The 13,456-nt window shown below is 43.6% G+C and overlaps 1 protein-coding gene across 1 annotated transcript; it reads left to right on the forward strand.

The window, feature by feature from the left end:
- Positions 1–3,416: 3,416 nt before the first annotated feature.
- VPS18 (VPS18 core subunit of CORVET and HOPS complexes) lies at positions 3,417–12,669 on the forward strand. Its single transcript, XM_058857846.1, has 5 exons — positions 3,417–3,552; positions 6,423–6,564; positions 6,751–6,842; positions 7,541–9,411; positions 10,133–12,669. The coding sequence occupies exons 1-5, from the start codon at positions 3,462–3,464 to the stop codon at positions 10,859–10,861; spliced, it is 2,925 nt and encodes a 974-aa protein (XP_058713829.1). The 5' UTR covers positions 3,417–3,461; the 3' UTR covers positions 10,862–12,669.
- The last annotated feature ends 787 nt before the right edge of the window (positions 12,670–13,456 follow it).

Genomic DNA, 13,456 nt, shown 5'->3' on the forward strand with positions numbered 1-13,456 from the left:
TTCTTTCCACAGCCACATCTTCCTGCCCTGTCCTCTGCACCAGCAGTCATGTTTAGATCATGGATCACAGAGTCATCTGCTGCGGGGCAATGAACTGTCTCACTCTGCAATCATATACGCACTGATGTGCACCAAGTGGGGGTTGGACACGGCAGCCAGGAATGACACAGACAGCATTGAGGAAGCCCAGACTTAAACAGGGTTAATCTGCTGGGAGTCTGGACCTTGGACACGTTATATGTTTGCCAATGTCGTTATCTAGAATCACCTGTTCCTCTAGGCATCTGAGAGAAGAGAGTAACATGCCATGCAACACCTAGATGTTGATAGCTGTGTCCACAGCTTGAAGAAAATGTGAACTGTTTAAGGCAAAATTACTGCAAATTGCTGCACCTGTGATCACAGCCTTACCAAAGCAAGGTAAGGATTAAGGTTTCCAATCCAAATATATTGCCAAAATCCCCTAAATTTTCTCGCACAAGTGCCTCCTATAGACTTACACCACTGCTACACACAAAATGTAATCATCTGATTCTCCACACATTCCTGGTGAATCAAAGAGCTGATAAATCTTTCGTCTGCAACCACTGCTCTTCCCTTCTTTTCAGAATATCAAATCTGTGAATGTAGCACTGGAATATAATTACTGCACACGTTTGTAAATTAAATAATCACAGCAGATGATACTGCAGATGGATGGAGCAAGCTTGTGGGCTTGGGTTAGCTTTAGGCTGATGTTTTATTTCCAAATAAGGTGAAAATCTGGCTTCCAATTTAACCACAGTAAAATCAGACACAGTTTTCTCATGAGCCCTAACAGGTAATAATATCTGCCAGAATGAGAACAGACATTCCTTCAATTTCTAGACCTGACCAAGAAAAAAACAATTTATAAGACATGGCCTGATCTAAGCTCTGAGTGGAAATAGCCCATGGAGAGAGCTGCACATGGATAAATTTGTGTACAAATATCAATTTAGCCTAATATCCAGATATATTTCCCTCTTACCAAATAACCCTTCAGTTATTTGTTACTGTTAAAAATATGACTAAAAAGAGAAAAAGTAGAAGCATCATTGTTGAAGACAACAGGGGGAGACTTCATATCAAATGGGGGGTCAAACTACGCTCACCCCTGTGACATAAACATGAGCTGAAGCTGCAACCAATGCAGAGAATTGTAGAATGCTCCAAGAAACTAATCATCTCCTCTTTTTAAGAGAAGTCAAGAACTTCTTGGTTTGATAAATCCTGGATCCGGTACATCTGAATAAAGACTATGATTGGTGATGACTTTTGCAGAGGAAATGAATGCTTTAAAATGTCCTGTACACTAAAGGATAATGTTTGAACAAGAACAAAAGGATTCAGACTAGCCACAGCTTATGTTAGACTGGAAATCGGAGCTCAAAATCATGGGAGCATCTAGAACAGGTATGAGCTGTGGCAGTCAGGGATAAAAATACCCACGCTATCAGACAGAGCTTGACAGGAGTAGAGAAAGGACTATATGATGTGGTAACTACAAGAGTGGGAGAATGGATCTGATAGTCCAAGAAGTCCCTTCCTACCTGATTAGCCTAAACCTAATGTAATTTGTTTGTACCTTTTGAGATGCTGAAAGAGAACAGTTGCTGCTTATGAAGATGAGTATGATTAGACAGCAAAAGAATGTGGTTTTTCTATTTTGGCTCAGAGGTGCCACATAAAGAGGGTAAACAGCAGAGGCTGTGACTGGTGCTTGCAGGCAGGCTATGTCAGCAAAAGCCATGTTCTGTTTTTAGCAGAGTAGGCAGAGGTGACCCTGTGGAGGCGTGCCATGGGAGCCTCCAGGAACCCAGCTAGTGTGGGACCTGCATGTCTGGCTCAGCACTAGGGAGAAGGCCTGAGGCTGAGTGATGCAGACCGCAGCCCTAGTTTCTGAGGGTGCGGTGTCCAGTAAAAGAGCAGAGAAAAAGGAGGTGTAACTTTGTTTGTGAGAAGCCAACCACATGCAACTGCTCCTTGTGGTGCCTCACTGCCACCTGATGTGCAAACCGAGTTTGGGAAGACCTCTTGTGTCTTGTAATGGATCCCTCTCTGTTGCAAGCTGTCCTGTACAGAGAGACATTTCTCCACTGCTTCCAGAAAGTGAAGTTTATATCTAATATGCAGTAGATAATATACTCATAGTGTAGTACACAGCACACATACAGTATATACATATACATCTCTATTCATTTTATAGAGGATGAAACCCAAAGGGTTGTGTAAGAGACTAGTCTTTTTGTTAATGCCGTTATAAATTCTGCTAGTTTAAGCTAGAGGGTAAAATTGTAACAATTGTTGGCACACAAAACAAAAGACAAACCAAAAGAAAACTCCAGGTTATAAATACTATTTAGCAACACAGAAGCTGGGTCCAACATAGAAACCTGGGATAAACTTGCAGAGCAAGTCTAGTATAGTTTAAGGACAGCCTTACTCTGGATACCCTTATGCTGTGCCTCAACGATCCCTCTAGCGATAAAGCCAAGATTTTGCCACCTGATGCTACACAAGAGCCACAACACAGGAGTTTTTACAGAGTGTTTTAAAGCAGACAATTCCTAGTTGCAGTCAGTAGAATTGCTCTGGCAATCAGGGCTAGTAGGGCACACTGCTGCGTTAATGAGGTGATTTCTCATGCATGTAGTCGCACACAAAAGGACGGCGTCACTGAAAAGTGGGAAAGAAACCCTTCAAAGCAGAGTTACAGGTTAGAAAGCCGACACCACTTTGTAACAATGCCAGGTAAATGGGGATGAGTGGGGGTATCTCTGCCTATCATGCACACCAAGATTCACACCTCTATTACTTATATGCAATTTATTATGTGAAGATGTATTTACATTCAAAGAAGTTTACAACTATTTCCAAGCAGCCTTGTACGCATGCTAATTAATCGTACAGGTCTTATTATACATGCTCATGTACTAGGGAAGGGGTCTCTAGTGGTCGTGTGGGATAGTACCCTACCTCTATTTAGCCCTCTTTGGCGGCAAATCCAAGTTTCCATGTTTGGCATGGTCCTATCTTGTTATATTCGGCAACAAAACCAGAGAGTACAACCCACCTAGAGGAACTTGTGGTTATTACTGACGCAAAAAAATGCTGACTGTTCATCCAAGTGAGCCCTTTCTTATTTCAGCATAAGCCTTTCGGTATCGGCGGCAGCGAGCGGGCACCGTGCGGACCCCAAGGCCTGGCAGCAAGGGGGAATCACCGGGCACGGGAGTGTGAGGGATGCGAACCCGCCATCGCCATCGCCATCGCCATCGCCATCGCCACCGCCATTGCCACCGCCATCGCCATCGCCATCGCCATCGCCATCGCCATCGCCGTGAGGGAGCGGCTCCTCCCGCCGGGCCGCCCCGCCCGCCCCGCGCATGCGCACGGCTGGCGGGTCAGCTGAGCGCGCCGCGCCCGGGCCGCGCTGGGCCATGGCCTCCATCCTGGACGAGTATGAGGACTCCCTGCACCGCTCCGTCTCCGTGCAGCACAGCCGCGCCAGCGTGGGCATCCCGCACTCCGGTATGTGTGCGCCCGGGCCTCCCGTGTGCGGCCTTCCTGCTGAGAGGGGGAGGCGAGGCGGCAGCTCCGGGTGGGGAGCAGGGCATGCCAGGCTGTGCTGCCTGGAAGAGGTGTGTCACCGTGTGTGTGACACGGCTGCGGCTGGTTTTTCCACGGCTTGCTGTGGGAAGTGTTTAGAGACAGGGAGCGCTTGATTCCTGGCTCAGCAGAGTGGTGCTGCCTATGTGTGGGAGGCTCTGGCCTGAGGCGCTGCGCGGGGCAAACGCGGTGCGTGAAGAGTCGCAGTGCCTGTGTGGTCACAAATTACCACCAGCCACACCTCAGCCCTGAGCAGCTCAGTGGTAGCGGGTTGAGAACATCTCATCGTCACCTTGCTTCTTCTTTCTGCCCCTCTCTGAGGAAGCCATGCTTTACCGGGTTATGGATGTGTGCACAGCTGTTCCTGCATGGAGTTCCTTTCCTAACCCAGGCGCAGTTTACCAAAGACTTCGTTTCTCTAGCGTGGTTCTTCTAGGCTGACATGTGACCAACAAAGCAGTCTGTATCACTACTACACTTTTCTGTCAAGGCATGTGAGGCTTTGGTACACTGTAGTGTGCAGGGAGGTGTCCCTTCAGTGTAAAGTAATGGTGTGATGACTAGTCCGTTTTTTCTTTCATGTCAGAGGAATTTATTCCATTATTATTCCCTAATAAATTCAAGTTTTATTAGGGTCAATAACCATTTTCTACTAGATGTCACCTCTCAGTATTTTTTGAGTGTGGCAAGGAAATGTAGGTTATGAGAGAACTCTGTTCCACCTGGTATTGTCATGGTAGTACCAGCTGCTATGCAGAGCTGCATTTTTGAGTTACAAGTTTGGAAATACATGGACACGTTCTTTCAAGTTTTTTTCCTTGTATAGTGTTGCCCACTGGTAGCCTTTGGGGAAACCAGGTTGCGAGGTTCCTATATGTACTAAGAATTGATAAATTTTGTCATGCTATGTATATTATGGAGTATGAATACACTGATGGAGTTACTCTGAGTCTGGGCACTGAAATAGGTATGTTCCCTTTGTTTGTTTTGTCATGCATGGTATTTCTTTGTGTGGCATTAGATAAAGAATAAGTGGCCTGAATAGGTGTTGTGCAAAACAGTATTGGGACAAGTTGTGTCACTGAAAATAAGTTTTCTAGGACTCAGCTTTTCTTCTTGACTGCTGCAACACTGTCTTCAGTCATGGCTGTCGTAGAGTTGAGAAATCTGCCTGTTTGCTTACAGTTGTTATTGGCAGAGGAAGTTCAGGAAACTGCTTAATTGCAAAGGCACAGTCTAATCAGGATTTCAGTTATTCTTAAATCAGGCCACACAGGCAAGTTTTAATAAAATTTGGGTTGGTAAAAGTTGTGGGCAATCTGAAGTTTAAATAAATTTGTTTTGTAAAAAGATACAATAGTTAACTTCCTGAAAGCAGACCTTAAGGTTAGGTTTGCAATTTTGGGAGACTTTGAAACACTCCTCAGTTTCAGGGAGTTGTTCCCTATGCTTATTAAACTGCAGGTGCTGTTTCTCAAAGTTGTAGATAAACAAGCAGTGACTTTGTATCCAACCTAAAGTCCTGCTGCATTGTGTGGCTTCAGGTACGTTAGCTCCAGCTTTGAAAAGCCTACTTTAACCCACTAGACTTGACCATACTAGTGATCTTAGATCTTTGGACAGATTAGAAGGTCTGAGGAAATATGTAGCTTTGCCCAGAAATCAGGGTGGGAAATGCTGCAGTAGAATCTGGCTTAAACAGAAGAGGGACACTGGAGATAAGATGAAGGATGAGACTGTTTGAAAGGAATGAATGTAATAAAATAGACATCTCCTTTGTATAGAGAACTGTATATTAAGGAAGTTCATCTTTCTTCTGTTAGGGACAATAGCTAAAATACTCATATTAATGGTGATGATCCTATGGGTGCTATTAAAATAATGGATACAGGCCTAAAGAGTCAAGAATGCTGAAATCCAATACTTTGGCTTGAACTATGGCTGAATTAAACCATAAACAGTTTCTCCTTAACTCTAAACCCTTACCTCTGTATAGGTGCTATTTGTTCCCTTCTCTTTCCTACCTGCATTTCAGTTTCCTTGCTGAGTCAGCCTTGCTTTGCCAGGTGACAGTCTGAAAAAAAATTCAGACTACCTGGATGAATGTGACTTGATAATCTGATAACATGTGGATTTTTCAGAGTAATCCTTCCCTTTATAGTGATATATAAAAATATGTATTTATTGGTTAGCTGTGATATCATGTGAATGTGCACCTTGGGAGCTTTTTGTACGTGTTTTGAACTGCAGTTCATACCAGCAAATTTAAACTGTGGCATTGCAGCTCCCTTATCTGAAAAGAAGAACATCAGTTCTACTTAACTGGAAATAGAGGAATGCACACTTGGATAAATAGGTAGTGCAAGGTGTGGATCAGTGTGTAAGAAAAAAGCACATGCTGAACAAAAGACTGCCTACTCAAGTTGTGGTTGCTTTGTCTCTTCCTGCATGTGCATCTTTCTTCTGGAAAAAGTGTATTTTAAGGATTCTGCAGCTGGTCTAGAGGTGAGGCAGAGGCAGGGAGAAAGCATTGGTGGAATAGACAATTAAAGGATTTGGCTACTAGTAGCAGGCTACTTTCCACTACTACTGTTTCAACACCGGTAGGGCTGGAATTAGAGATTCCTTTTTCTCTGTGTTTCTGCTCCATGGAGCATACTTCCTTTCCAGTAAAACTTGGAGTAGGACATGATCCTTTTAGTATTATAGATTGGATTTTGATGTAGTTTGGGGCTGTTGTTGTTGTAGGGTTTTGTCTTTTTAGTTTCTAAGTGTTTATGTTCTTCCTCCAGGGTATGTCAATGCACGACTGGAGAAGGAAACGCCAATATTTAACAAGCAGAGGATTGATTTTACTCCTCCAGAGAAAATTAACAGCTTAGTGGTCTCCTCTAACCAGCTCTGTATGAGCCTTGGGAAAGACACCCTTCTCAGGTAATGCTGCCAGAATCCTGAAGTTATTGTTTGTTTTTCCCCGCCTTCTTTTTTTTCCTTAAGTTGTTAGAGAAGTTACATTTGCAAACTGGATTAAAAGTCACGAGCCCAATATGGAAAACAGGTGAGGGGTTCCACGTGTGTGGACTTTTATTGGCAGCCTGTTTTCATGGTTTCTCTTTGCAGGATTGATCTTGGGAAGCCAGATGAACCTAATCAGGTAGAGCTGGGACGCAAAGATGAAGCCAAAGTCTACAAGATGTTTTTGGACCACACAGGTGAGGCAGTGGATCGTGGATATTTACAGACAGTGGACAGAGCAGAACAAATGCTGGTGAAGGAGTTCTCTTTCTGCTTTGTACATAAGGAGGTCAACCTTCCATGAGCCAGACTCTTTCCCAGTGTCCCTGTCCACTTTTGATTTGCCCTTTTGTTATTAGTAAAGCATGGGTTTGTTGTGCCTCTGTTCTGTTTTTGAACTCTGGAATAAACACACGCAATTAGGCTGTTCTGAGCAAGGCTGCTAAAACCAAAGGAAATGTTACTCTCTGCTATGTGGTTTATATAAAGAATTTTTAAAACGGGTCATAAAACATCTGCAGTTCACTGTAGCGTAGACTGATTTTAAACAGCTAAACAGAAGTTTGGAAAGAGATGCTCACATCTCTCACCAATTGCCAGGGATAGGAGGGAAGTCTGGGAAGTGTTTATCCTTAGAACATTTATTGAAATAGAATACCTTCTTGCTAAAGCGTCTGGTACCAGTTATTTGGCGTTGCAACATATGGGCTACTGTTCTGATCCAGCGTGGAAATCCCCCACATTCCCATGAATGCCTGGGAAAGTCTTGGATTACGTATGTTGATATTGGAACTTATCAAATGTTAGGATTAGAAGCTTCAAGAATTTGGCTTGCTTAGGCACAGTCTTGATTTGTTCTCTCCTTCTCCCTCCCATACCCCTCTGCTGTTGGCAGGCTCTCATCTCCTGATTGCTCTGAACACCAGCGAATGCCTTTACCTGAACAGAAGCGTTCAGAAAGTGCGGGCGCTCTCCCGCTGGAAAGGACACTTGATTGAAAGTGTGGGCTGGAACAAATTTCTTGGCTCAGAAACCAACACAGGGCCTATCCTGGTGGGGACATCCCAGGGGCAGATCTATGAGGCTGAAATCTCTGTCAGCGAAGGAAGCCTCTTCAGCACGAACCCTGACCAGTACTTCCGACAGGTCTACACTCTGGAGGAGGAATCTGGACCTGCCCCAGTCTGCTGCTTGGAAATTGAACGAGGGATAGAAGGGAAATTTTTTATTATAGCCACCACTAGGAAGAGACTCTTTCAGTTTGCTGGCAAAGTGCCTGAAGGGACAGAGCAGCAGGGCTTCAGCTCCATATTTGCTGTGCATGCTGACCATCTGCCCAGTTTTCGGGAGTTTCCAGCCAACTTGGGCTTTAGCGAGATAGCCTTTTACACTCCAAAACTGCGTTCCAACCCACGCTCCTTTGCCTGGATGATGGGAAATGGTGTTTTATATGGTACACTGGATTATAGTCGTCCTGATTCGATTCTGAGTGATGAACGGGTCTGGGTTTATCCTCCTGATATTGACATAACTGTAAACAAGCCAATTTCCATTGTACTTACCCAGTTCCACTTCCTGTTGCTGCTGTCTGACCGAGTGAAGGCTGTCTGCACTCTGAATGGACAGGTTGTTTTTCAGGATCTGTTCCTGGAGAAGTTTGGCTTGCTGACACGCATGATTAAAGATCCCACGGTCCAGCAGATATGGATCCACACTGAGAAGGTAGTCTTCCGCTATCATGTCCAACGGGAATCTAGAGATGTGTGGAAGATGTATATGAATATGAACAAATTTGATTTAGCAAAAGAGTATTGTAAGGACCGTCCAGAGTGTCTTGACATAGTGTTGGCCAAAGAGGCAGAGCACTGCTTCCAAAACAAGAGGTATCTGGACAGTGCCAAATGTTACGCACTGACCCAGAACTACTTTGAGGAAATTGCTCTGAAGTTCATTGAAGCAAAGCAAGAAGAGGCCCTGATGGAGTTTCTGATTAAGAAGCTGAGTAACCTAAAGCCTTCGGAGAAGACACAGACCACTCTGCTGACCACGTGGTTGACAGAGCTGTACCTGAACTGGCTGGGTATATTGCAAGGAGATCCCTCACAGCGAAATCTCTATTTGGATACACGGGAGAAGTTCCGCACTTTCCTGAGCAGTCCTAAAAACAAAGACTGTCTTTTTAATAATCGGGCATCGATCTATGAGCTGTTGGCAAGCCATGGCGACACAGAGCACATGGTCTACTTTGCAGTCATCATGCAGGATTATGAGCGTGTAGTAGCTCACCACTGCCAGCATGATGAGTACGACGAGGCTCTAAACGTGTTGTCCAGGCACAGAGATGAGAAGCTCTTCTACAAGTTCTCTCCAGTTCTCATCCAACATATCCCCAAGAAGGTAGTTGACGCTTGGATTTCTATGGGCTCTAGACTAGATGCCAGGAATCTCATTCCAGCCCTAGTAAACTACAGCCAGAGTGCCAGCACCCAGCAGATCAATGAAGCCATTAGATATATGGAGTTCTGTGTCTACCAGTTGGAGGAAACCCAGCAAGCCATTCACAACTACCTGTTGTCTCTTTATGCTTTGTGTCGGCCGGACTCGCTGCTGTCATACCTGGAGCAAGCAGGAACCAACCCAAACAGAATCCACTATGACCTGAAGTATGCGCTGCGCCTGTGTGCAGAGCATGGGCACCACCGTGCATGTGTCCACATCTACAAAGTGATGGAATTGTATGAGGAGGCTGTGGATCTTGCCTTACAGGTATGCGTGTGTCTGTGCACGCTGTGGTACACAGGAACGTAGCTTATTCAAGTTACCTTGAACAGCAGAGAATTGAAAGGAACTGGACAGACTCACTGGTATCAAAGCTGTGCAGCTGAGGCTTGGAAGGAAGACCTGGCTCTGTTAATATTTTTCTGTGCTTTGACAACTGTTTTGAGTAGGCAGCTGACTGACAAGCTATAACTGAGGGTGAGGGCATGGAAAGTACAAGGAGTACTGTCTGTCTCAAGCTCAGTCTCTGACATAAAATACCTTTAACAGACCTGCATTTATGCAAGGTTTGTACAGCTATTGTTAAGGCTTCTAATTACTTCCTAGTCCTAGCTTTGGTAATTATAACAGAAGCCTTTGTCAGCTTAGTCTGACCTTCAGGGAGATGCTGGATTTTTTTCCTGTTGGAATTCCTGTGTCTTTGCTGAAAAGTGGGGCCAGTAAAGATACTGTAACATGAATTTACCCTTTCTGTGCTGGCCTTTGCTCTCTGTTGGGGAGCAAGCTGATCTTCAGTGAGGCGTATTGGTGGAGAGGAGAGGTGTCTGACATGGAAACAAGGAGCAGGCCAGTAGTGCAGTCCTAGGCAGTGAGATAGCAATAGAGGTTTTCTAAATGCCTCTTCACATGGACAGCAGGCTTTGAAGTTGAATGGTGGATAAACAAATAGAGAAGCTTAACTCTGTTTCCTTGTCTGTCCAACTTTTAGGTAGATGTTGATCTTGCCAAGTCCTGTGCAGATCTTCCTGAAGATGATGAGGAGCTCCGGAAGAAGCTGTGGTTGAAGATCGCTCGCCATGTTGTTCAGGAAGAGAAGGATGTTAAGAAGGCAATGGCCTGCCTCTCCAGCTGTGCTCTGCTGAAGATTGAAGATGTGCTGCCATTCTTTCCAGACTTTGTAACTATTGACCATTTCAAGGAGGCAATCTGTAACTCCTTGGAGGATTACAACAAGCATATTGAGGAACTGAAAAGGGAGATGGAAGAAGCCACACAAAGTGCCAAGAGGATCCGAGAGGACATCCAGGAAATGAGAAATAAGTATGGCTCTGTGGAGCCTCAGGAAAAATGTGCTGCTTGTGACTTTCCACTTCTAAACCGCCCTTTTTACCTTTTCCTGTGTGGTCACATGTTTCACTATGACTGTCTCCTGCAAGCAGTTTTCCCAAACCTTCCTGCCTATAAGCAGGCAAAACTTGAAGATCTTCAGAAGAAGCTGGCAGCGACCAGCCAGCCATCCAAGAGCCACCATCGTCCCAAGGACACAGACACCATTAGCTTGGGGAAGGGGCAGCAGAGCCGGGAGCAGATCAAAGCTGACATTGATGATATTGTGGCAGCTGAATGTGTGTACTGTGGTGAGCTGATGATCCGCTCCATTGACAAGCCTTTTATTGATCCCCAAAAGTATGAAGAGGAGATGCAAAGCTGGCTGTAGTTTTTCAAATCTTCAACTGTCAAACAAATTATGAAGCTTCTGTGGTGGGAATATAACCTTCAGGAGCAAGAACACAGTGACTTCTGTGCAACTCTAAGTAAAGGGTAGTGGAGTCTTTTTACCAAGGTTAGGGAGAACTAGTCTTGAAAAATGGGGAGATATAGCTATGGCTGTCTAAGAACTTTAACAATACTTAGAGCTAACCTACTGGAATATATTTTGCAGATGTTTCTGCTTGCAGTACTTCTGAGGTTCTCAGTGTGAAGCTAAATGGAGTGCCTTGTTGTCCAGAAGGAATTGGGAACAGCCTGTGTTTTTTCTGCCCTGTTGTGTGGTACTTGTTTTGGTGAAGATGAGCTGGAACATAAAAGTAGTGAAGGCCACTAAGCAGTGTAGTCTTCATTCATCACTTTCAAAGCTAGAATTTTTGTTGAGAGTCTGTAACCACATAGAAAGAACATGAAAGGACAGAAGCTCTTCCATATTTATATTTTGTAAGCATCATGCTACACAAATACATGTTTCTACACAATGTGATACAAGAATGTGTATAAATTTCAAGCAAGAGTATCTCATAATATACTAAAGTAATTTGTCTGCAATTCAAGATGTATAATTCTTTCTCACAAGCTTTATGCACAAGACCACACACATTTGGATTTTCTGTAGGTACTGTTTCTTGAAATGCCTGTTCACCCCTTCCTCTTTCCATCCTTTTTCTACTATGACTGCCTTTGTATAGTGGGTCTTGGTTTTGTCTTCACCCCAAAACAAAACTGGTAGATGCAGTAGTAAAGTTTCAGTTGACACTCTGCAAGCAGGAACACAATCTGTTTGTATATCTTGCTGTGGTTCTCTTCAAGCTGCACTTTAGCGTCAGACTCGAGATCTAGTCAGAGGTTTGCTCAAGGGTAGTCTACAGAAGAGTTCTGTTGGTGTGAAATTTGCTTTGCCCTTTGAAGCTAGTACCTTGTGCCTAAACAGTCTTTTGCCTTCCTGTTTTTGGAGATGGCTGCAAGTCAATGCTTCTATCTATTGCTTCAATTTGGAAAATTTTTCTCAAAAGGTAGCAATCACTGCATTGTGAGTGAGAGAAGAAAAAAAAATATTTGTTAGCAGTTTAGCAAGGGTTCCTTGTTTTGTTTTAAGAAAATAAAATCTTAATTAGGTTTTGCTGTTTGGGACTGAATCACAAAGGTAGTAATTGACAGAATAATTGAATGTTCTAAAAGAAAAAACAATTCTTGTAATTAAGGCAATAGAAAATAGTATCTTCTGAAAAAACACCTCAGTTCTTTCACATGAATATGTGTGTTTGTCTTGAACACCTCTCAATCTCCTAACCGCTTACCCTGTTTGTAGGGTTGTAGAAATGGGTCTTTGTGCTATTTTAGGAGAATATGTATTGGTTTCCTCAAGGATCTGAGTTCAGAACATCAGAAGAACATCTATGCTTTTGTTGGGAGCATCAGCCTGGAATGAATGAATTTTATCTGCGTAAAATGACACGAGTAATAGAAAACAGAAATGAAAGTAGGAAGACCTGAGGTTTCAAGATCTTTTCTTTGATGGAGCCATGGGATAGGCAGTCCCATTCACCACCTGGTGGTGTGTGTTTGCTGGCTTGTCAGAGAGCACTGTGTCAGTGGCTCCATTAAGCAGTGGTTCAGAAAACCCACATGCTGTAGTTTTCTTTGGCTCTGCATAGCCTTTTGCTATAATAAGCTAATAAGCTGGTGGGTCTGGCAGAAGAATTTGTGATGAAAATGAAATGTGAAGTTTACCATTAAACTTGTTATAACTGGCCACTCCTGTGAATCATCGTCTTTTCCTGTAAGCAGTGTGATATTTAAGGTTGTATGTGTTGTTATAAAGCAACAGTAGTTTCTCGCCCAAACCAGTTTCTGGTCAAAGGTGTGTGGCTATTTTTGTGCCCTTTGGCAGAACATGGGTATCAGCTCATTCTGATGTAGGGGTAATTTCAAATTATTTTGACATATTCTTAATACTTGTTCCATCTCTTTTGTTCTACAGGATGCTTTCCTGGTACATTAGAATGACTGTAGTCCTCCATTCTTTTCCTGTTTGTACTAGAGAAGTGGCACCACGAAATAGACCATTGCAGAGTGATCTGCTTGTCCATAATATTGGAAGAAGCCGTGGGAAGTGAGGCTTTGCCTCTAGTCTTCGCCTGAGATTGTGTGGTGGGGAAAGGTTCCTCTGATTCCAGTCATGTAGATTAATAGGTCTTATTTAACAAAACTAGAACTAGGTATTTTTTAATGACTAGTATGCAGTTTTCTCTGAGGGGGTGTAGACATATGCACCAGATACACATGCCACAAATCTCATTCTTCCTCACCATTGTTAACTGAAAAATCATTTAAGTGATGTGTTGTCAAGGTTAGAGAGTGTTACTGCTGGCAAAGACTGCAGCAGTGATTAAATGACTAGTGCCAGTAATACAAAAAAGTACATAAAGGTATCGTCTGACTTTTCTTTACATTGTCACATACTTCAAAAGTTTCAATAACCACTTACCTGTACTTGGCAATTTTGCAACATCACTTAGTGAAAAAGGTACGAGGGTTTATT

The sequence above is a fragment of the Poecile atricapillus genome, chromosome 1 (genome assembly GCF_030490865.1).
Source record: "Poecile atricapillus isolate bPoeAtr1 chromosome 1, bPoeAtr1.hap1, whole genome shotgun sequence".
Lineage (NCBI taxonomy): Eukaryota > Metazoa > Chordata > Aves > Passeriformes > Paridae > Poecile > Poecile atricapillus.